Source organism: Hoplias malabaricus, chromosome 13, assembly GCF_029633855.1.
Source record: "Hoplias malabaricus isolate fHopMal1 chromosome 13, fHopMal1.hap1, whole genome shotgun sequence".
Taxonomy (NCBI): domain Eukaryota; kingdom Metazoa; phylum Chordata; class Actinopteri; order Characiformes; family Erythrinidae; genus Hoplias; species Hoplias malabaricus.
The window spans coordinates 15,728,892-15,754,051 of NC_089812.1; the positions used below are offsets into that span (position 1 = coordinate 15,728,892).

The 25,160-nt window shown below is 41.0% G+C and overlaps 1 protein-coding gene and 1 non-coding gene across 5 annotated transcripts; both read left to right on the forward strand.

Annotated features, from left to right (window-relative positions):
* Window positions 1–509: 509 nt before the first annotated feature.
* trnal-aag (transfer RNA leucine (anticodon AAG)) lies at window positions 510–591 on the forward strand. The gene has a single exon. It is a non-coding gene; the product is annotated as a tRNA-Leu (tRNA).
* A 407-nt stretch (window positions 592–998) lies between these two features.
* Window positions 999–21,377, forward strand: bod1l1 (biorientation of chromosomes in cell division 1-like 1). 4 transcript variants are annotated; one of them, XM_066642011.1, is made up of 30 exons: window positions 999–1,219; window positions 1,725–1,849; window positions 2,301–2,491; window positions 3,432–3,487; window positions 4,396–4,834; window positions 5,559–5,708; window positions 6,200–6,363; window positions 6,665–6,761; window positions 6,947–7,073; window positions 7,430–7,496; window positions 7,585–10,762; window positions 11,264–11,322; window positions 11,482–11,569; window positions 12,537–12,601; window positions 12,806–12,899; window positions 13,659–13,687; window positions 15,609–15,687; window positions 15,834–15,889; window positions 16,224–16,299; window positions 16,418–16,479; window positions 16,625–16,718; window positions 17,376–17,428; window positions 17,541–17,583; window positions 17,761–17,813; window positions 17,898–17,949; window positions 18,033–18,253; window positions 18,477–18,561; window positions 18,716–18,815; window positions 18,985–19,059; window positions 19,340–21,377. In XM_066642011.1, the coding sequence occupies exons 1-30, from the start codon at window positions 1,103–1,105 to the stop codon at window positions 19,461–19,463; spliced, it is 6,219 nt and encodes a 2,072-aa protein (XP_066498108.1). In that variant the 5' UTR covers window positions 999–1,102; the 3' UTR covers window positions 19,464–21,377. The 4 variants fall into 4 exon arrangements, with proteins under 4 accessions (XP_066498108.1, XP_066498109.1, XP_066498110.1 ...); XM_066642012.1 differs by having other exon boundaries at window positions 18,719–18,815; XM_066642013.1 differs by having other exon boundaries at window positions 18,486–18,561.
* Window positions 21,378–25,160: the final 3,783 nt, after the last annotated feature.

Consider the following 25,160-nt stretch of genomic DNA (forward strand, 5'->3'; position numbering starts at 1 on the left):
AATAATTATGATTCAACTAGAACATTTTTAAAACTAACTTAGCAAAGTCATGAACACAAGTGCATTCTGCACCAGAGAAACTGAACTCGGGAATTATCACATTTTTTTCTTCCTAGTGCATCTTAAAGCTTAGGTTTTTTTCCGTTAGTGTGCTATGATTATCTCACATTCCACGTTCCCAGTGATAAAATAAATATAAAATTAAACGTATTTATAGGAAGTAATTTCCTTATCGCATTGTTTCTGTGATTATTTGATGCCGTTCAGCCACAAACAAGTGAGGAGGTCAGGATGTGTTCTGGATGATGATAAACACACTCCTATGTCAATGGTATTGGAAGGTATACTCAATCTCTGGAGAACACAGTGCTCCACCGCCCAGTTACAACTCGTTAGCTCTAGCTCCGTGAGTACAGTTTAATTTACCCTTCAAATCTGAACGGTATTCTCAAAAGTCTAGGACTTGGCCGTTTGAAAGTTATAAGCCTAAATCCAGCGCTATTTTATAAGGTAGCGTGGCCGAGCGGTCTAAGGCGCTGGATTAAGGCTCCAGTCTCTTCGGGGGCGTGGGTTCGAATCCCACCGCTGCCAAGTGTATTATTTTTACCTACAATTTGACGTTTGACAATGTTTTTTATATTAATCCAGGCACCACTTTTTAATACATTTATGTTAGATGTACTAGGAGGAACAAGATAGTAACAACTGGGAAATCTATGGGAGTCTACCATTTCAATTCCCAGAATTTACAACGTAAATTTCATTTTATCTAAACATACACACGCACACACACACCTTTATATATAAATAACGGAAGACTAAGTTCTGGGAATTAGATTACGGTTACAGACAATGAAGGAATTAATAAATAATAATCTTAAATGTCTAAGACTTCTGCACAGTACTTGTACAAGTGTCTGGCCTGTCGTTAGGGGGCGCTGTTTTATCAGAGGCTTGGGGTCTAGTTGTCTTTCTTCGTTTGTGAGCGGTGAGTTTCCGGAGCGCGTTGATGAGCGGTTCTGTTCTTGTACTGCTTTTCTGAGTCTGAATGAGGACATTAACACCCTTTTAAAGAGCGTTTTTCATCCTCTCGGTGTCGGAGATGGCCGGTTTGCCCCCCGGAGACCCCCAGCTGGTCTCTATGATCGTGAACCATTTAAAAACGCAGGGACTTTTTGACCAATTTAGGAGAGACTGTCTGGCGGATGTCGACACGAAGGTAACGATGCACTTAATGTTTACAGAGAGACACTAGGGAAGTAGTCCCTTGGTTGTCCTCAGATGTAGCTTTAGTTTGATTTGTGTATGCCTATATATATATATATATATATATATATAATCTAAAATGGAGAGCTATATTTATGGTAAATTGAATTATAAGGTTAATGTAGTTACCCAGTCGTTATATTAATTCATTTATTTTGAAATATTATGTCTTATTTTTCTGATATGGTACTAGTTTACTCCTCGGTACTGGGTTTAATGGACACTAGCTAGTAAAATTACAGCTTCAAAATCACTGTGATGCTTTACTGTGCTGTAATAGGAAGAATAGAGCCTCTGTCGTTGTCTCTCCAGGCTAAGTACTGCAGAAATTGAATATTCTTAGCAGTGGCACTGAAGGGTGTCTGATCCATTAATACCAGCTTCTCGTGTTGCAAGTGTTTTATATTGTAATGTACAGATTTTGTACTCACAACTTTTTTTAATTGTTTTAAATCCAGCCTGCATATCTACACCTGAGACAGCGAGTGGACAACTTTGTGTCCAACCACTTGTCCAACCACACCTGGAGCCCTCAGCTGAACAAAAACCAGTTGCGAAACAGCATTAGACAACTGGTTCTGCAGTAAGTGTACAGCAGGTTCAGTTTTCCTGTGATTGTAGCAAAAAGTGTAGCGGGTTTTTGTATGTGGGGTCTGTGTTCTTCATGTAGTGGAAGGTCTTTTTATTTTGTGACTCTGTGAAACTGTGGAATAGCATTCTAGAAAACGATAGAAATGTAAGATCAATAGGTGTTTATTTATTTATTTTATTTTATTTTTCGCTACCTGGCTCACATTAAAAAACCTTTTGCCATTTTCTAATGCTATTTTCTGTCACTTTAACCCTGTCACAAAACCACAATCATTCAAGTTCCACCTGTCAAACAAGCCAATATATTCTTTCATGAAGCAGCAGTTTTTTCACATATATTCCAGTGCATGCTGTATTTGACCAGTTCATAGTCATTATATTTGTATGTGTTAATTCTTTGTATGGCTGTAATCATTGTTTGATACTTGTTTTCTGTGGTGCAGGTCAGGCATGCTGGAGCAGGGAGTGGACCGTATCGTGGCTCAGGTTGTGGATCCTAAGATTCATCACATCTTCCGGCCACAGGTGGAGCGAGTTGTAAGGCAGTTTCTGTCTCCTGGCAGCGAAGAGGAGGAGCCTTTCTTTGCTCCAAGCCAAATGGTCGAAAATCAGGGATCACAAATGCTGTCTCCAGGTAAGATGCAGTGTAGTGATAAAATCGGTCAAGGCTGACCTCAGTTCTAGTGCTTGATAAAGCAGGCTATATTTAACATTCATTCTGTGCTGATCAGATAGCTGTCCTGTCTTTACCCAGAATTATTAAAAGAGTTGTCAAAGACAAGAAAACATGTTCATATCTTCAAACATTGCATATACGTTGTTTGTTTTAAGGACTTATTTACAGAATTTGAAAATACCTCCTTTTTTACATTGTGGGAAATATTCGTAATGAATTGTCTGATGGGGACTATTCCATTTATTCCATATGTTCTAATTATTATTTATTGATTCTGCTTATATATGGAAGAGAACAGATGTTTGTTCAACAGAAACCGTATTTATTATTATTATTATTTTACTGGGTGACCGGGTGAGTGTGTGGTGCCCAGTGAAGGACTGGCCCCCCGTCCAGGGTGTGTTCCCCTTTGCACTCCTGGCTCACTGTGACACTAAACGGGAAAAAGCTGTCACAGAAAATGTTATTATTGCTCACTTAGTTCACCCATAAGAGTGTAGAGCTAAATAGACTCCTGTCAGTCTAAAATAACTAAATCAGGTGAAAAAGAAATGTGATTAAATTTCAGGCATTTTATCTATATAAGAGACACTAAATAAATAGATTATTATTGTAATAATGTATGAATGGACTTCAAGCTTGAAATAGCCTTCATCAGGTGCATTGTTATATATTTTGACATATATTGTAACCTCAGTCTGTGAGTAAGCAAAATTTGGAATCTCGCTGTTATTATTATTAGTAAATGGTAATAACTAAATCAGTCATGCATTGCCAGATGTCAGTTTAGGAGCACCATTAAATAAAAGCAGTGTTTACTCACACTCCAGAGCTCTTTATTTCATTTCCTTTCTCACCCAGTTTACTTTCTTTCTCACACATGCATCTCCTTACTCAGCTCCAGCATCCAGTGCACTTATAGACCCTGCAGATATAATCTCCACCCAGATCCAGGTAAGGATGTGTGACAAGTCAAACACACAAAATCATACACCAGTGGTTCTCAAACTGTGGTACGCATAACACTAGCTGTACGTGATGCAGCAAGAGGTGGTACGCCATATGACCTTCAAAAATGTACTACTTAATAAAGGAATTTATTCATAACTGAAAATCTAAAGTTTTTATGTGTAAATGAAAATGTTTCACAGTTTTCATAATTATGCCCCAATGAAATTCATTTGTGTTGTAGAAAAATACGTGCTATGTGTACACTGTAGTTGATTACATCTGTAAGGGAACGGTGGGTGGGGGTACAGTGTCCCTCTGCTTTTTTTTTTTTTCAGGGAGGGAATAAAATCCAGTTTTTTTGAGAAATATGTGTAAAGAAAGCCCAGATTCAGTTGATTACTGGACCTAAGCAAAAGTTAGAGACAGACATGAGCTGTCATTTGGATTTCATTATAGAAAGGGCAAAGCGAGAATGAGAACAACAAACCGAGACCAAGACTGAGAAAGGGAAGATGAGAAGGACTAAGTACAGAGAAAAACCAAACGAGAATTCTGTACATGTGAAGACGGAATAGAAATAACACTCAGCTGAAGGAAAATGTGGCTGTTCATTGGGCGTATCATTACAGCCCAAAAACAAGGTTTACCACAGTGCCGCCCTTCTTTCACCTACTACTACAATCGCAGAAAGCCGCTGTGACCTGCCCCAAGCGCCCCGTCAGGTTTTGGTTTGATAATGTGTGGTACTTGGTCTAAAGATTTTGGGAACCACTGACTTAGACAATACACAATCCAATGATCTGCGTCCCAAATAAAACTGGTTAAACTTGAATGAATGACATTTACTAATTGGATAACAGTCACTCTTGTCCTTGTGTTTTTATTTTTTTCTTGTGATCATCTATCTCTAGAACCAAGATTCATCCAGCAGCAGATCTCTAACTGGAGAGACCACCCTGGACGGCCTCACCGCTGGACCAGAGGGAAGAGAGGCAGACATGAGACTGGTGGAGGAAGAAGACAAACAGCCTGAGAACAGAGAGGGGGACGAGGAGCCGGGAGAGAAGGACGGACTGAAGCCTGTGAGCGAAGGATACCCCGACACAGAGACAGAGAGAGAGGACGAGAAGGAGAGCGAGACAGAGGTGGAAAGAGAATCAGAGACCGAGGAGGTCAAGAAAGAGGAGAAAGTAGATGAGAAAGAAAGGGTACAAGAAGAGAAAGATGTGATGAAAGAGAAGAGTAAAGTGTCAGGGAAGAGTAGAGAGGAGAGCAGGGACACAGAAATACAGAAATCCTCCACTGAGAAACAGCACATCCATCAGAAAGCCAGAGAGAGGCTCAAAGAAGGTGAGAGCCTAACCTGCAACTACACGACATGTCAGTCATGTGACTGATCATAACTATAGTCATAAACTATTTCTTACAAATTAGGGAGTGTATTTTGAGATGACTGCTCTCAGCAATTCTGATTTTGCAGCATTTCAAGACAAACACCTCTGAGACTTTATTTATCATGTTTACATATCGTAAAAACTTATTCAACTATTATCTGGAAATGTAAAGGAGACGTTCATTAATATAATCATTTATTTATTTAAATTCAGAAGATGTTTCCTCACCTTTCACTGGCTCTCCTGTTGATTTACACTGGAAACCGGTCTAATGTGTTTATGAATAGCCAGTGTTTGTAAATAAGTAAAAAAACACACTGTTTCAGTTCGGTATGCTAGGCCTTTTCTCTCTCTCTTCTCATGAAAGAGAAAAGGCATCTGTCTGTATTTAAGAGAACAGAGAGAACTCCAAACATTCAAAAACATGAACCGAGATGAAGATATTGCTCTATTCCTGCTTCATAAGTGGGTAATATTGACTTATATTTGATGTTATGGATCACTTAAGGTGGAAATGTCTCCAAACTCAGGAGACAGCTACCCTGGCAAAGTGTAGTTCCAATGAAAAGCATGGAAATGTGGATTGGACAGAACATTTTTCTAGTTTTCTCATGAAGTGTCAGTTCATGTGTGTGGGGTTTCATTTTTTTATGATTAAACTTTTGCATGTTTTGTGTCAGAATATTCTCTGGAGGACTCTGATCTGGAGGGCCTGAGTGATATTACAGTAAGCTCAGTGCACACAAGCGATCTCTCATCGTTCGAAAGCAACAGTGAGGATGAGGAGCCTCCATCTGATTCCACTGAGGAAGGAGAGATCACTTCTGAAGGTAAACTTTCATTCAAGTCCTTATAAAAATTTGTGTTCACTTGGTGGCCATCTCACTCTTACAAGACACGGGTCCTATTTCTCTGAATGAAGACATTTTGCTGGTAAGAGTTTTCCTCTCATACATCCTTCCCACAAACATATTGAGAAGGATTTAATGTACATCTTTGAACATTTATAGAACATTTATTATATATGGAGGGGCATGAGTCCTTTACAGTGCAACACACACTTACACATTCACTCACACAGTCACAACTACAGACACTTTTTGAGTTGCCAATCCACCTACAGATGTGTGTTTTTTGGACCATGGGAGAAAACCCACGCAGACACAGGGAGAACACAACAAACTCCTCACAGCTGGACTTCAACCCACAACCTCCAGGTTCCTGGAGCTGTATGACTGCGACACCTACCTGCTGCGCCACCGTGCTGCCAAAACACATACCATGTGACGATATTTTTTGTTTACTTTTATGTGTTGTGTAGATGAGAAGGTTCAGAAGAAGTCCGGAGGTGAGGAATCAGAAGACAGTAAGGAGAAAAAGCCACGAGGTTCACGACAAGCCTACGTACACAAACCTTTCCTCTACTCCCGTTATTATAGCGACTCTGATGATGAGGTGACAGTGGAGCAGCGGCGGCGCTCTGTGGTGAGAAAGCAGTGCTACTATAGTTATAGTCTTTGATTTGAATAAGAATTTGAATCTGTATTCTCAGTTTAATGTCCACCACCTGAACTCTCTTAACAGTGCATTTAAAGATACTGAATTTATACAGTCTACAGCTTTTTAATCTCCATTTAATCTTATTTAAATCTTTGTTTCATAAAAATGAATGCCGCAGATCTCAATTTTAGTGTACAGTTTTTAACCACCATCAAAGCTACAGTCTTTTACTGTGTATACACAGATTAATTTCATTCACGCGTAATAGATATTTTTTGCTTTCTAGGCGAAGGAGAAAGAGGAGAGGGTTTTGAAGAGGCAACAGAATCGGGAGCGTCTGGAAGAGAAAAGGAGACAGAAGGCAGCACAGGCTGAGTTACGGGGTGAGATATTGCTTCCTTTTCTTTTAGCAGTGACCCAACACTTTACAGGAGTAAAAGCGTAACTGGCATTCCCCTAAAAAACTGTAGAAAATGCAGCTAAATTGATGAAGTTATTAACAAAAGCTTGGCTGTGTTGCTTTTTCAATTTGTGTGGGCGCATCTGGTCTCTATTCTGCCTGCCACAGAGAAGAAAAGGCAGCAGACATCATCCAGTCTAGAGGCTCTACGGCCCCAAGCCAAGGAGGCACGAAAGGAGAAGAAGGTTCTGGAAAAGAAAGTGGCACTGAGCAGGAAGATGAAGAGAGATTCACGGTGTGTGTGTGTGTGTGCATGCATACATGCACAGATATATTCATATACACCAATCTCCCATAGGATTAAAACCAGCCCCTTGTTGCTGTACATTCTCTCAGCTCCACTGACCATACAGGAACAGTTTGTATTTTTACAATTACAGACTGTGTTCTGAGGAAGAGGGTGAACGAGAGCAATCAAAGTATGCAGAGCAATTGAGGGACAGCATTCTGCAATTGTAATACTACAATAGTCAGTCGAGCTGAGAGAACGGACAGTGAGTTTAGAAACAAGGAGGTGGTCATAACGTTACGATTGAATGGTGTATATGATCTATACATCTAACAGTGTTTCCTGTTTATATTTGGATTCAGCAAAGAGGATGACTCTGGAAGCAAGAGGAAAAGTGATGCAGATGCAGCAGAGTCCATTAAGAAGGATGTGAGTTTTCACCTTTTATATATTCTTCTGCCTTCTTTCTTTCTTTGTCACTGTTGAGTTTTGCTTGAATGTTGCCCTGTCATTTTAGGATGTGCAGAAATCTAAAGCAGCTCCTCTGAAGCCAATGAGAAAGCTCTCTGAGGTAGAGGAGCAGCGCAGGAAGAAGAGTGGCAGTGTTTCCGAAGACTTGAGCGAGCCTCGCAAAATTCTTGATAAAAACCGCACACATTCTTTCATATTGGACCTAGAGACAGGGACAGAAGAGACGCTCAGGCAAAGAAGCGGTGGGAAGAGTGAGCGGCATGTTCGCAGAGACAGTCAGTTCAAAGAGAAAGAGCGGAGAGAGAGAGAGAAAGAGAGAGAGCGGACTGTCTCAGATGAGCGTGCCAAGCACAAACAGAAGCTGGAGAGCAGAAAAGGAGGTGAGACTGCGGTAGAGGAGAAGGAGGGAGTAGCAGCGAAAGTGATGGGTGACGACAAAGCAGAGAAAAAAGGGTCAAAAGTCAAAGGAGACAAAAAGACATCAACATCCGTCAAGGAAGGGAGAGTGTCTGTATCTGAAGGTTCGGTCCCAGAGGAGGGAGTGGTAAAGGACTTGAAGAAAGGGAAAATTTCTTCAGAGACATTTAAGGAAAAAGAGAAAGAGAGGTCAAAAGGAGAAAAGGTGCTGGGTAAGAGTGATTCAAAACAGTTGCATCGTCTGGATTCCTCAGGCTCCACTGAGGAGAGGTCAGAGGCTGAGGGTGGTTCAGAGGTGATCAGAAAAAAAGAAAAGCATCTCAAAGATGCTATGAAACGTACAAAGAGCCACTCAGATTTCAAACCTTCAGAGAAGGTCAAGAGCAGACAGGATAGCAAGGACTCGGGCACAGGTGAGACTCCTAAACATTCAGACGGAGACAAGGAAACCAGAAAGGCCAAGGACTCAGAGGCAGGATCGAAGATAAAACAGGTCTCTGAGAAAACTAGATCCAAGTCTAGAGATGATATGAAGCCTCAGAGTCCAGTTGCAGCAAAAGCAGACAAGAAACATCTGAGTCAGGAGGTCAAGAGTAAAGCAGGAGCAGCTCAGAGCAAACCTGAGTCTTCCAAGGAGAAGAAGGAAGTAGCAGCAAAAGATGATAGAAAATCCTTGGAGGACCGTGCCGTTGAGAAAGGGAAAGAGACAAAGAGCGTAAAGAAAACGACTGAAAAGAAATCAAAAGAGTCTGAGAAGAAAGGAGGAGAGAGCGAGAAAGAAAAGAAAAGTTCACAATCAAAATTGCTTTCCAGTGAAGAGGTGCAGGGGTCCCAAACAGTTCCCACACCTTCAGACACAAAGGCAGAGTCTGATCACACCTCACAGGCCTTGGACACAGAGTCTGATCTCAGTGCCACACAAGCCACAGTGTCCATTGCAAAATCTAACCCCACAGCCTCAGAGGCCATGGACACTGAGTCTGATAACTCAGCTTCACAGGCCATGGACATAGAATCTAATAAGACAGTCATACAGGCCTTGAACCCACAATCAGTGTCTGAACTCGCAGTTCCGCAGGCAATAAACACAGAGTCTAATCTCACAGCCCCACAGGTCTTGGACACAGAGCCTGATCTCACAACTTCACAGGCTGCAGCCTCTCTCAAAGAGTCTAATCATACAGCCCCACAAGCCTTGGACACAGAGTCTAATCTCCTAGCCCCACAAGCCTCAGAGACAGAGGAAAAACTCTCAGTTGCAGAGGCCATGGACACAGTATCTCTTCTGCCAGCTCAAGAAGTCTCAGAAGTAAAGGCTGAACTCACAGCCTCACAAACCATGGACACAGAGTCTGATCTTCCAGCCACACAGGCTACAGACCCTCTGACAGAGTCTAATGACTCAGTTCCACAGGTCATGGACACAGAATCTAACCTCTCAGACACACAGACCACAAAAATATTGGTGGAGTCTAATCTCACGGTCCCACAGGCCTTGGATATAGAGTCTAATCTCCCAGCCACACAGGCCACAGACTCTCTGACTGAGTCTATTCTCCCAGCCCCAGAGGCCACCGACCCTCTGAATGAGTCTAATGTCTTAGCCCCACAGGCTATAGACCCTTTGACTGAGTCTAAACTCTCAACCCCACATACCACAGACTCTCTGACTGAATCTAATCTCCCAGCCCCACAGGCCATAGACCCTCTCACTGAGTCTATTCTCACAGCCACACAGACCACAGAGTCTCTGATTGAGTGTAAAGTCCCAGCCCCACATGCAACAGACTCTGTGGCTGAGTGTGAACTCCCAGCCTCACAGGCCACAGACCCTCTGATTGAATCTAAAAACGTAGTCCCACATGCCACAGACTCTCTGACTGAATCTAATCTGACAGCCCCACAGTCCATAGACCCTCTTACTGAGTCTAATCTCCCAGCTGCACAGGCCTCAGAATCCCTGCCAGAGTCTAATCTCATTGCCCCACAGGCCTTGGACACAGATTCTAATCCCACTGCCCCACAGGCCTTAGACTCCGTGACAGAGTCCAGCCTTCCAGTTGCACAGCCCTCAGAATCTCTGACCGAGTCTAATCTCACAACACCACAGGCCTTGCACACCGTTTCTAGTTTCACAGCCCCACAGACATCAGACTCTCACACAGAGTCTAGTCTCACAGCCCCACAGCCCATAAATGCAAATACAGAGTCTGATATTACTGAAGAAGTGGCCTGTCCTGTGGCAGACTCTGGGCCAGAATCTGATCTTGCCCCACAAACCTCAGACACACTCCCAGCATCTGATGTCACTTCAGCTGACACAGGCAGCACATCTGTGCATGATGACATGTACGATGCCCTGAGCGACATCACTCCTGACCCTGACGATGAGGAGGAGGCAGCAATGAGATTTGACGAGAGCAAACCACAGCCTCACCCCCTCCCCGAGGAGGCAGACGCCCTCCTGACTCTGATGGACGTCTGTGCATCTGCAGCCAAAAATGATATCAGTGTTTTACCTCAAAGACAAGACCCTGCTCCTTCATTCCAGGAAGAAGACCTAAAAATGAAGGAAGCAGCTCTGACTTTGCTCTCCATGGACCCTGATCTGTCGGTGGCACAGAGTCCAGTTGCCATGGAGTCCCATCCCGTTGCCATGGAAGATGCAGAAACTGCACCCACTGCTGTTGTAAATGAACCTTCAGAAACAACTGTAAAAGTCATGTCTGGGCCGAAAACCGAGACAGTTGCCAGCACCTTGCCACTTGTGGAAGATGCTGACTCCCGAGGAGATCAACACACTGAAGGTAATGATACTTACGTTGACATAGTTATGTTGTTGTTGTTGTTGTCAGGAGAAACATTGTCTACAAAATTGTGATTTGGCAGAAGATGAAAGAAAAATATTAAGGATGAAAAGTATTAAGGATAAAATATTTTTAGTCCATTTGTGAACTGTTGGTGTAACAATCTGGGCCGTTAGTGTTCTCCTGCAAGTATGTTCAACTTCTTTGAAAAGTGGCAGTGGTAGGCTTCACATATCTTGGAAAATGCTTGTGCCATCCCAGTAAACCAGCTAAAGTGACTATGAAAACACGTTGGTACATGTTTCATGATCTCAATAAATTGGAATATCATCAAAAAGTTAATTTATTTCAGTAATTCAAAAAGACGCTTCCAAGCATATTAATGGGGCCTTGAAAGGACTTTCAAGCAAAAACATTTAAAAAATTTGGGGGAGATTCTGAAGGGGTGGACTGCTGCTGTTGTTTGATTTATTTATAAACTTGTGTATTTTCTTACTAAAGCCAGCACAGCTGTGGAGGGAGTGGGAACAGAGAGAGCTACTGAAGAAGTGGGGTCTGAGGTGAGACTCATATCTGACTTAAATATGTTTCGCCTGCAACGGTGCAAACGACTAAATTTACAAATTTAACAAAATCTCCATTGTGTAAATAATTGGGAAAATATTAATTTTTAATCAATGCTAATGTTTGTACACTGCTTTGTGTGCGATTCTGTTTAGATGAAAAGCATGGATTCTGAAGCTGTATATAAGGATGCCGTTCCTACATCCAGTCTCTCTCCCAGAGATGAAGCAGCTGGAGTATCAGGTACAGATGTAGTCTGCATGTACACTGTTCAAATGGATACTAGCTGGACAATGCGTATACAGTATATCAAAGAGGTTAAAAAATAGCACTTTTTATGATTATATCTGACAAAATCCAACCACAATTATTTCCATTACTTCATATAATTAGGGAAACATGAAAATGTTGAAGGATATTTATACAGTTTTACAATATATTGATTGTTTTGTCTAAGTTGTCCTCATACAATATGGATGGTAGGTTAGGGGAGATAGCTTTTTTTGGCTCTGCTGCATGCTGCTAAAATGCTGTTTCTTTCAGTAAGCGAAAGTGTTACTGCAACGAAAGCAGCCTCACAAATAGACTTTCAGGACAACCTGCTAGTGTGGGTTCATGACTGATTCCTCTCTGTCAATTGAGTTCACAAAAGCTATTTGAGTCCTGTTGTTTTGGCATTCATTCATTATCTGTAACCCTTATCCAATTCAGGGTCGCGGTGGGTCCAGAGCCTATCTGGAATCATTGGGTGCAAGGCGGGAATACACCCTGGAGGGGCGCCAGTCCTTCACAGGGCAACACACACACTAACACATTCACTCACACACTTGCACCTACGGACACATTTGAGTCACCAATCCACCTACCAACATGTGTTTTTGGACGGTGGGAGGAAACCGGAGCACCCGGAGGAAACCTAAGCAGACACAGGGAGAACACACCTAACTCCTCACAGACAGTCACCCGGAGTGGGACTTGAACCCACAACCTCCAGTTCCCTGGAGCTGTGTGACTGCGACACTACCTGCGGCGTTGTTTTAGCATTTTTAATAAAAGTAATTCAACAAAATTTGATAAAAACTCTTAAAATATTTGAATTTTAAGAATTTGGGGAAATTATAAAATATAAAAATGTAAATATTCACGTAAAAAAATATGTTTAACTTAAAAAATATGTTTGTGTTGTCTGAAATTGCTGATGATCCTTCAGGTGAAATTGGTTCCAAGCAATCACAAAGAAACACTTTGATGGATGTCTTCACAGCCAACACAGAGGTAAGTGAATGTTTGTATAATAGTGTTTAGATGCCTTTAATGCCCATCAGGTCTTTTGTGTGTTTAGGACGTTTGAGGTTTGTTTGTTATAGTTTGCATTAGCATTTGTGAATGCTTTCAAATTTGCCATTCTGATTTTTATTTTATTAAGTGATTTGGTCATGTTCCTCCAATTTGTGTGTGTGCTTGTTTATGAATGACTAGGCTCTAGAAACAAAGCCGGAAACCCCAGAGCAAGAGGAGCACAAGAAAACACTCAGCACACAAGCTCATGAGTCCACCACAGCAGATACCTCCGGTCAGTTTACCACAACAAGTATGTTGCTTTCCCTAAAGGAAAGGTTCAGCCTAAAGTACAATTTACACAGATTTTTCCCCTGAATATTGTCAGCATGGGTGGGTAAAGTACCCTAAGTCCATGCTCAAGTAAATATATTGTTAGGGGGCTTTCACACAATACCTTTTTAAGCTTTGCGCACTGTGACTGAAGTGCCCTGCTGTAGCCTCAGTTATCCACTGACAAATAAAATTGGAGGAGACCTTCTCTCTAGTCATATCAAGGAGGAAAAACTAGTTTTACCTGTTATTGAACACTCCAAGTTTTATGAATTTCAAAACAATATTTCCACAGTCTTAAAATTAATTAGATTTTGAAACATTTTTGAGTTGATCTTCCTTGTTCCTTTTGCTGTGTTCCCTGTCCAGTACTGTCTTACTCTCACTATAAGAAGAGTAAAACAAAGAAAGCTCATCTTTCATTTTAGTTTTTATTTAGTGCATGGTAGGACGTGCCTCATGTTTGAAAAAAGAAAAAGGCATTGTGTGTACTCCCACTTACTTGGATGAAGTAATTCCTCAAGGAAATTAAAACACATTCCCAATAAACAACATTTTGAGTATAAATTAAATATTTTCATCTCAAAATATAGTACTGAGAAATTAAAAAGGAACTGGAATAGTACACCTTACATATCCTTTATAGATAGTGAAGTCTTTTCAGATTCTCATACATGTCTCGGTGTTTATACTCATGCATTCGTTTCTGTGTTTTTCTCAGGTGTAGACAAGAGTGAACCTGTGGAGCCTGTGAGTATTTTAAACACTTTCAGCTCAACACGTTTATAATTCAGTCATAGACCCTTTAGATTTGGGGATGGAAAAGTGGAAAATTCCTTCAAGAGTTGGACAAAGTGTCACATAGAAACTGAAGTTGTCCCAGTAAAGATTCCACTACTATTGAATAAAGCGTCCATGAAAAAGACAGGCATACTTCAATGAAACCATGGCAGTAGATCTGCATGAGCTTGTACCAGGTGTGTTTATCTTCACATTATTGACCAATTCACAAGGTTTAGCGCAGGCAGCATCCTGATCAGTTTGTATGCTCCACCTCTGAAACTGTTTAGTGAAAATGGGGGAGACTTAAATAATGATGAGGTGAGAGAAATAGGCTAAAAACTTCAACATAGAAATAAAGACAACAGTTGCATACAGTTCATGGAGTAATGGACTTATGGAAAGGAACAACCAAACACTAACTGAGATCATAATGAAAGTGAAGTCAAGTAACAGTTGTGAATGGGACACTGAATTAGACTGGGTTCTTATGGCAAAGAACAACTTTGTAAAAGGTCCATGGCTACAGTCAAACAGGCAAACAGAATAGTGTGCAAACAAGTCCAAGAAGGTAGTTCTGAACTTTCAACACTCAGTGCTCTCAAAATGATTGTGTTCAGCGATGCCTTGTTTGGAAATCTTTCAAATGGAGGCACTCAAAGAGGGCACTTGATTGTTCTAATGGGAGAAAATGGAAAGTTCTCACCCCTCTTCTGGCAGTCAGAGAGTTAAGAGGATTATACGGAGCATGCTTGCTGGTGAAACATTGGCAGTGTCTGAAGGAAATGATAATGCTATTTTTCTGGCAGCACAATGCTCCGAATGAATTATTGGTGATACTGAACATGCTCCACCATTAATCTCAGTCACAGATAATCATTCACTTGCTGATGCACTGAAGTCCACAAAGTCAGTCTCTGAGAAGAGACTCTTTGGAAATAAGCAGCATTAAAGAACTTTTGCACACTGAGCGCCAGTCCTTCACAGGGAAGCACAGACACACACACACATTCACTCACACCTACGGACACTTTTGAGCCGCCAATCCACCTGTTGGAGAAAACCGGAGCACCCGGAGGAAAAAGTACTGACAATATCCCTGGAGCGGGAATCGAACCCACAACCTCCAGGTCCCTGGAGCTGTGTGACTGCGACACTACCTGCTGCGCCACCGTGCCACAATGCAAACTTGATCAAAATACCTTGATATCAGAATGCTGTTGAGACATAATGGGTTATGTTTAGTTATGTTCGGTATATTCTGATATTAAAGGTAATCAAAACGTAAGGTAGTTAATTTTCACATGTAAAAAATGCATTCTTTGATTGCACTGTGTTTAAATACATAGTTAAGACTTGAACTGCAGTACAAAAGGAATAACTTTTATGGTGAAGTGGGGAGCTGTGTAGTGAGGAAAGTTTAAACTGCATCCATATAGTTTATTTCATAGTAATTAAATGTTAACTGTTTTTTTTTCTCAGCCATTCCAGGCCTTCTTTAAATACATATTTTTCTTCATCATTTGTATTGTAATTGCTTGTAATGTTTTGGTAATGAATATAATAAATGTTACCCATGCATAAACAATATGACACTAAATCTATATTCATGCTGCTAAACATCCGTCGCATGTGAAATCCTCTTAAATATTTTTTAATATTTCTCATAATGAGACTGTTGAAATCTTATTTTTAGATGGAAAGCAACTCACTTGCTCACATTTAGCAGACTGAATATTTTCCACCAGGGGGTACTATTAGCAATGGTTGCTTAGACATCTCTTAAGAACAGTGTACAGTGACGCTTCTCCTTCCCACAAGTGACACTGAGTCTTGTTCCTCTTATTAAACCTTCAATTATTGACCCTGAGCTCTGTGTTTCTGACCACAGAATAAACCTGAGGATGTGCAGGAGCCAATAAAACGACGGAGAGGTCGACCACCGAAACTAATCAAACAAGCCAGTGCCAGTAGGCCATTTTATTTATATATATATATATATATATATATATGTGTGTGTGTGTGTGTGTGTATATACAGAAATGATTTTTCAAGAGTAATATATATTTTGTTTGTGTCTTTAGTTGTTTAAGTTGTGTATGTGTCTTGTGTTTAGGCAGTGTGTCCAAGTCTGATGCTCAGGAAGAGGACAAATCCGATGTTTCAGAAGCGGTAAGCACTCATTCTGAAATGAAAAAATACAGCACACAACAATATAAATGTATTGTCACTGTCCAAAATCTCCTAAACTTTACAACTTTTCTCCAACTTTACAGCAGAATGCAAAAGCATTTATAACTTTCAATTCAGGTTAATGTGAAGAACTAATTTTGACACATCTTCTAACGGTCAATTTTTTGTGACATTATCAAAGAGTGTAGAGCCACCTGTGTGTTCACAGGACGTAAACAACTAAAATTAGGGAAAATATGGAGATGCAGCAACAATATTTCAGTTGAAAACAAAGGAATAAATAAGCAAATATATCTTGTGGGTTGTTGTACAGGATGATCGTGTGGAGGGCAGAGTGACTCGTAAAGGACGACAGTCAAATCAGAAAACGGCAGCTATCAAGGACAGCGGTGTGTTTTATTTCAATTCACAGATTGATTCATTGATTTACCAACAACAATTTTGCAACATGTGAATTTGTAAGCAAAGAGAGTGAAAAAAATAAACCTTTGGTTTCCCATATTTTAGTAACACTCAAAACCGATCATTCGTCCAGCAACAAAGAGGCTGAAAAACCAAGTCAGAAAAAAGTGAGTGCAGTGTCTTTTTACCTTTTGCTTTGTGGCTTTTTATTTTATTTTGTTCTTTTTGTCTTTCCTTCTTTCAATTTTTTTTGCTCTTTATCTGTATCTAATTTTGTTCACTTTTTCTTTGTTGATGTTTGTGTCTTCACAGAGTGAGGATGAGGAGGCTGATGAAGGAATAGATAAAAGAGCACCACGCAGAGGAAGATCATCTAAAATCACAGATACACCCCAGAGTGGCACAAGTGAGAACACACACAGAGAGAAGTGTGATTTTTATATATATAAAAATTCATTCATTCATTCATTCATTCATTCATTCATTATCTGTAAGCGCTTATCCAGTTCAGGGTCACGGTGGGTCCAGAGCCTAATTGGAATCACTGGGCGCAAGGCGGGAATACACCCTGGAGAGGGCGCCAATTCTTCACAGGGCAACACAGACACAGTCACACATTCACTCACACCTACGGACACTTTTGAGTCGCCAATCCACCTACCAACGTGTATTTTTGGACTGTAGGAGGAAACCGGAGCACCCGGAGGAATTATTTGGCTTAAAAGTGGGTTTTATAGCAGAAAAAGTGCATCACAAAACATTTACACAAACAGCATTTATTCTTTGTCAGAGATTTCAGAAATGAAACAAGACACAATAGAACCTATCAACTAAACTATAATTAGAAAATCATACCATGATCTAATTTATGATTTTTACTAGAAATAATTTTTTTTTAAAGGAAAAACAAATTCTTGATTTACATGTGGTCTGGACACATTAACACACACCGAACATAGTGGCATACATGGGATAAAACTTACAACAGAAAGAAAACTCATAGAGACGTAGTAAGGAAAAAAAATAAATTGATTAATGTCTGAAATCTTCCTTTTCATCTTAGCGTCACAGCCCAAGGAAGTGGAGCCTGCAGAAGAGGAAGTGGAGCAAAAAGAGGTGGAGTCCACATCTGAATTGTTTATTGTTCTTAGGATGTAATTGTGTGTGCTGTGTCTAAATAATCACAATTATTGATCGCTGTCTTTGTGTGTCTCTGTGTGTTCATCAGCTGCGCAGAGGAAGACGTTCTGGAGCTCAGACATCCACTGCAGGTCAGTGCTCCTGATCAAATTAAATTTAGCATTTTGCAGCTAAATTTGTAAATAAAATTAACATTTTTCAGTACTCCTGATTACACTTTAATCCTTTCTACTTTTTCACTTTATTTCTCACTTGAATGTTTTGCATTTTTTCCTTTTACTTATTTGTTACTGTAAATTATTTTCCAGCTAAACCAGTACTGAAAAGAAAGTGGTCTGAGCAAGTAGAGGATTCTGGGAAAGTGAGTTCTGTTCTGAATTGATGTTTATCATTTTTAAGCAGATATTTACATGAGATATTAATGTTTTTTTAAATATATTTGAAGGAATTACCTGCTGAGGAGGGAGGACCTGCAAAACGGGCCAGAGATCAGAGCGGTAAACACACACACACACACACACACACAAACTGTGATATTATTCCTCATTCTTTTTTCATTCTTCATGTTAATGTCTTTCAGAGAGCGAGCAGGATGAGCCGAAAAAAACAAGTGATGATGGAGAGGAAAGGAAGAAAGTGAGTGATAATGAGGAAGAAGGGGAGAAGAAAGTGACTGATGAAGAAGAAGAAGAGAAGAAAGCAAGTGATGAAGAAGAGGAAAAGAAAATGAGTGATGAGGGAGAAGAAGAGAAATTGAGCGATGAGTTAATGGAGGAGAAAAAAGACTCTAAAGAGGAAACTGTGAGTAAATAACACACACACACACACACACACAGCACATCTCCCACAAATTACTTAAAGGGCACACACACACTTTTCTTTAAATTAATGTTTAAAAACCTTCACTGAAAATCAGTGATAAAAAGAAATGTCATTTAATTTGTAGGAATCTCAGATATTTATTTATTTATTTATTTATTTATTTTTATGGGTAAATACAAAATACAAGTTCTTTATTATGCAGGAGGAAGAGGAGAAAGAGGAACCTGTGAAGAAGACTCCACGCAGGGGCCGACCTCCAAAGATAGTCTCTGTACAAGATGAACCAGGTATTGTGTGTGTGTGTGTCAAAATCATAATCAATAACTCTCAATAATCCCATCATGTATGACCGGCATGTCAGAAACTCGATTTGGCAGCATTCAAGAATATACAAGTCCATGTGCAAGAATACCAAAAATATTTACATTGTTTTCTTTCAAGAAGCCTCTGAGAAGAAAGAAGAAGAGACAGAGGATGATGATGAAGAAGAGACGAAAACAAGAGCCACAACTCGTGCTGCCTCTCGTCTGGAGGCTGAGAAGTACTCACTTTACTGGATATTTATTAGATACTCATATCACCTTAATAAGAAGCTAATAAGCATAAGAAGCTAAAGTCTTTTTGTTTTTATTTTGCTACTGAGCATGGCTTATGAACTTTTTTTATTTTATTTATAGTAGAGTGATTATATTCTATTCATCTTTTTGCAGGAATAAACCTAGCAAGCCTTCAACCCGAGCTCTCAGCAAACTGAGTGGGAAAGAGGACAGCTCTCCAAACACAAGGTATGTTTCTAAAGGGATGTCACTTTATTTGCATGTGTTTTCTATTGATGTACTGAAATAACAGCAGCATTGAACATACACCATGTTCAGATACTTAACTAAGGTATATTACACTGTTTTCAACACTTTTTCCCCTTCATGTATGCTATATGTCACTACACGCGCACACACACACACACACTCACACACACATGCTTTTATGACACAGACTACTGGAATCCACTAATAGTGTATAACAGCATTATAGTATAATTAAGGTAATAATTTCTGTTTTTCCCAGGGCTTCCCGCACTCAGGCATCTGGAGCAGTTAAAGGGCGTAAACGTGAAGCAAGTTCTCCAGCTCCTCGTACCCGTGGTGCCCAAAAAACAGAGGAACCCCCCTCCAAGAGAACCAAACGATGAGAGCCTCATTTCCGAACCAGTCCAATTTCAGATCCCTCCCCTGTTTCTGTGTTTTTATGCAGTCAGCGACAGTTTCATGGTAAAATGGCATCGTCATGGTACACCACACATGGTCTGACTGTTTCACTACAGAATGATAAATTATTCTTCAAGTTCAGAGACAGAATTTACCTCACATTGTCACATGAACTCGGCTTCAACATGCTGCTGAGCACAAGTGAAGGTAGCTGAAGAGAGTAGCTGAACATCACTGAGAAGTTTTTAAAAAGTTGCCAGTTGTTCTTGCACGTTGGACCCTTGAACATAGAAAACAAAGAAACTAAGTAAATTCTCACACATTCTATAGATGTTAATAGATCTATAGGCATACATAAACAGTGAAAGACTTAACCCAACAAGTGTTTATGCTGGGATAAGCCTTTTTAGATATCTGTGCAGACTTATTTTAGTTTTTATGAAAGGCTTATGTAGGTATCATGTAACCTTACAAACAAACACATAGAGTAAAATGTTACCTAAGAAACACTTGGTCAAAGAACTAACTTTGTGTGATCTAGCATGGCCTGCTTGCATCAGAACTAACATGAAGACAAATGGGAGCTTAGATGGTAGATTTTTGGCTCGATGCAGGCTTTAAGAAACAGCCAAACTTCAGAGGTTTTTGCTTGTTTTCTTTGTTTGAGGTCCAGCCGAAATAATAAGTGAGTGTCAAAATCAGGACACTTTTTAAACAGTCACATTTCAGTCATTCATTCATTCATTCATTATCTGTAAGCGCGTATCCAGTTCAGGGTCGCGGTGGGTCCAGAGCCTACCTGGAATCATTGGGCGCAAGGCAGGAATACACCCTGGAGGGGGCGCCAGTCCTTCATAGGGCAACACACACACTCACTCACACTTACAGACACTTTTGGGTCGCCAATCCACCTACCTACGTGTGTTTTTGGACTGTGGGAGGAAACCGGAGAACCCGAAGGAAACCCACGCAGACACAGGGAGAACACACCAACTCCTCACAGACAGTCACCTGGAGCGGGAAACGAACCCACAACCTCCAGGCCCCTGGAGCTGTGTGACTGCGACACTACCTGCTGCGCCACCGTGCCGCCTCAGTCACATTTCAGATTAGTCCTAAATTTCTTTGGACAGTGTCATATTTGCCTGATGTATATATATTTTGTCTCTGTGTACAGCCCTTGATGCTTTGAATACTCACCAGCTACATCCTGTACACTTTCAGATTAGCTGAAGTAAGTTCTAGGAGAAAAAGCAGTTGCTCTGATGTTTTGGTTCATTAATTAATGTAGCAGTGTTCAACATGACTGGCTTCTACAGAGAAGACTAGGGTTCAGTTCCTCGCCTGAGTAAGCAGGTTCCTTATTCGGCATTTGCGTCTGTAACACGATCAGAGTTGTAAATATTTTGGTTGAACTCATGTATTAGAATCAGAACTAATGCTGTTTAAGGTGATGTACATGGACAGTGTTTAATTTGACCGATGCCTATACGACGAGCAAATTTATTTCACAAAATAACTGCCTGTATGTCTATCAGCGTATGCAGTATTTTCACATTTTTTTCCACATTTTTTAAACCCTGTGCTTCTCACACTTAGAGAACCAGTGTGGTTTAATCCTCTTCATGGTTTGTATAAAAACTCCAATAGAAACCCCTTTTGGATTCACATCAGTTTGGCTTAGGTTACATAGTTTAGATCCATCTATTTTCATGTATCCTTGTAGGTTGGGTTTTATTTTGTTTGGGTTTTTATTTTTTTATTTTATTTTTTTGTTTTGGTTTTTTGCACATTGTTCTGGATGCGTTGACCCTGTTGGCATGTTCAACATGAAGACACTCATTCTGTGAATGTAAAGACTATTCTTTTATATGTTTAGCTTTTATTATAAAGGCCAATGGGACCATCAGTATGTTATAGACTTTTTATTGAATTTTATTCTCCAGACCTTTGGGTATGCAAGGGTGTGTGTTGTGTGCCTACAAACATTCATTATCTGTAAGTGCTTATCCAGTTCAGGGTCGCAGTGGGTCCAGAGTGCAAGGTGGGAATACACCCTGGAGGGGGCACCAGTCCTTCACAGGGCAACACACACACACACCCCTACGGACACTTTTGAGTCTACCAACACAACTACCAACGTGTGCTTTTGGACTGTGGGAGGACACCGGAGCACCCGGAGGAAACCCAGACAGACACAGAGAGAACACCACACTCCTCACAGACAGTCACCCGGAGGAAACCCACGCAGACACAGGGAGAACACACCACACTCCTCACAGACAGTCACCCGGGGGAAACCCACGCAGACACAGAGAGAACACCACACTCCTCACAGACAGTCACCCGGAGGAAACCCACGCAGACACAGGGAGAACACACCACTCCTCACAGACAGTCACCCGGAGGAAACCCACGCAGACACAGGGAGAACACACCACACTCCTCACAGACAGTCACCCGGGGGAAACCCACGCAGACACAGAGAGAACCCCACACTCCTCACAGACAGTCACCCGGAGGAAACCCACGCAGACACAGGGAGAACACACCACACTCCTCACAGACAGTCACCCGGAGGAAACCCACGCAGACACAGAGAGAACACACCAACTCCTCACAATCACCTGGAGCAGGAATCGAACCCACAACCTCCAGGTCCCTGGAGCTGTGTGACTGCGAGGCTACCAGCTACCGCCCTACAAACATTCAGTAAAATGATTTTACCTTGTTTAAAACTTGCTTGTGAAATGGATTGCTTCACCATATACTGTGCAGAGAGACACATTCCTGGAGTGATAAATTAATTTCTTCTACAACAATTTCATCTTTATCAGTGATGCAGTGGCAGGAACACACCTACCAACCATGAAAGGTCTGGGAGACCCCTAAAATTACTAGAAAAACTACTTCAAGCCATCTTTGAGAGACAGGAGAAAGTTGCTCTTCTGCTTCTGAGCTCAAAAATATCTGTAGGTCTTTCCGTCCATCTCTCCACAGTGAAATCCTCACAGCAGTGCTCCAATATTCTAATTATTAAAACTGTATTTATTAATATCTAAAGCCTTTCCAGAAGAAGGTGTTACAAAGGAGAACAGAGTCAGTACTTTTAATGTCTAATGAAATGTTGGATGACCAGATGTCCACACAGGTCTTTGGCCACATGTTGTAGGTCAGTGTTTAATCGTCCTTTAGGAATATTTTCTTCGCTCTAACAGCAGCTTGACCTGCAGGAACAAACAGGACAGTGGAGTTTTCCACTTGAGCCTCAATGCCATCTCTATCCAGGTATTTCCCCCAGACGCAATCCAGTCCCTGACTCTTACACTACTTTCTTTTTCCATGGGGAGATTGTGGCAGGGGGTGGTTTTACATTGAAATCTGCATTATTTCTGAATGACCACATGAGGGCACTGTTCATCTGGTACATAAAACTGGTCAGTCTTATTGACACCCATATTAGAAATGATGGGATAATGATGTAGCCGAGAAATTATGCAATAATCCAGTCCATGTGTCCCTGCCTCATAATTACAGCTCAAAATCCCATCCGTCTCCACCTCGCCTCCTCCAGTCTCTCTCTGATGATGTCCAGCACCTGGTTTCTTGTGCAATGACCTGAATTGAAGGCCTGTGTACAAATTGTCAGCCATCCCAGCCAAAACCCACAGAGGAAACCCCAGTCATTTTACACACACACAAGCGTATAGTCTTTTCTTCTGACAGTTTAGAAGAGCTTGCCAGAGGTAGGTCAATGTTTGGAGGTCTATCTGCACTGTATTTCTCTCTGCCGTATGAGACAGCTGTAAACCTGTCCGCCCTGATGGTTTCTCACCTGTATTTACTCAATTTTGTCACTGTAAATTACACCCATTAGCTAGATCTCCCCCATCACAAGGTTCTCCTAATCTTAGAAGCAAACTTTTTACAGTAACGTCAATAAAATATTCAATAAACATTACCTTGATAAAATGGATTGTAGTCTAATGTTATGTGTCTAAAGGAGTATATGTGTGGTATGCTTTAGACACAGCAAAAAGAGTCACCTGTATTTGTCAATGTTTGATATCCATTGATTGTGTTCAACTACATATTTTTTTCATATTATATTTGATTCAATAATATACTTAAGATAATTATTACTTTTTATCTTTTACTTACTTTATCTCTTACATTTTCCAAACTGATATTTCATAAATGAACCACCGCTGTTAGGAGAAATAACACGTTTTCCACAACCAAAATTACAACATTACGGGAATGTTCCGACAACATTCCTAGAATATTAAATAAACGTTTTCAGTCTTCATTTAAAAGAAGAAGTCGGGATTCCTCTAATGTTCTCAGTCAGCTGGTTCAGTTTAAAATGGCACAGGAACTAAACACCACTTCTCGAAGTTTAGTTTTCACTTACCGACAAGTTCCTGAGAACTGAGCGTTCTCGGCTCGTATCACTGATAAATACACTGGTTCAACAACCATGAAGACATTTATAGACCAGCAACGACACCTTAAAGTCTATAAAGGACTTAAAAACAGACAAGATGTGATCTCTTCTTTTACTATAGAGACTCTGTCATGCTACTCTAGGCTCAGCACTGCAGAAACTGCACTATGGAACACGTGGATGAGGGTTCTCCTTGATCGTACGAATTTGTTAAATCAACATAATGAAGCATTTATTAATCTCTAAAACTTGGGATTGGATTATAACCTCACATAATACCGGCCTGTCATGAGAAGAGATGTGGAAATGGTTAAACCAATACATTCCCACACACACTATCACACTCACTAGAATAATGGGCTTTGGTTTTTATTGGTTTTTATAATGTTAGGGGTGCACTTTTACTTCTCAGATATGAGTGTGGAGTGTGGGTTCAACCTTGCATTGGGTCACTGTTTGTGATGAGTGTGGTGTGTTCTCCCTGTGTCTGTGTGGGTTTCCTCTGGTTTCCTTCCACATTCCATACACATGTTGTTTGTTCACTGGTGTGTGTGAGTGACTGACTGACTGACTGAGTGTGTGATGCCCTGATGAATACACACCCTGTCCACCCTTGTGCCAAAGGTAGACTCTGGACTAACCATGATCCTTTGCAAGATGAAAGGGTTACCAAAGATGAATGAATGAATATAATGCAAACCCAAGATACTATTTGGCACCCAAAGCCACGTCATGCCCTGTAACACTCTGCAGGTTTCGATATTACTGGTTCTTTCTGCAGACAGATGCATCTTGCCATACGTCATGTGTCGTGTGTCTGTGCATTACCAGAGAGCAGAGGGCACCCCCGAGGAGAAGTTAAGACTCCTCTAGGAGCTAGAAGCACTTTAATGTCATGTCATGTCTTATTTCTCTCCCTAGGCCTTTGTGCTGTGACGTCGGGGCGGAGGAATGCAAGTGATGGAGAAAAACACATCACGACTTCTTTAGATGCTTCATCATAAATGACTTCTGGCAAAGAGGCTTACATGCTGAGCTCAGGAATGGCAGGGAAATGAAAGCAAAGGGGGACGGAGGGGATCAGGGGTAGATAGTGAGAGTGAGAGTGGGAGGCTGGGGGGGTCATTAGTCTGTCAGAACGAACATGCTGCCATGAGGCCGCCATAGTTCAGAAACACATGCTGTTTAACGACTCGCAGTTTTGCCATTTGGCTAAGTGCACCCGTGCTGGAAA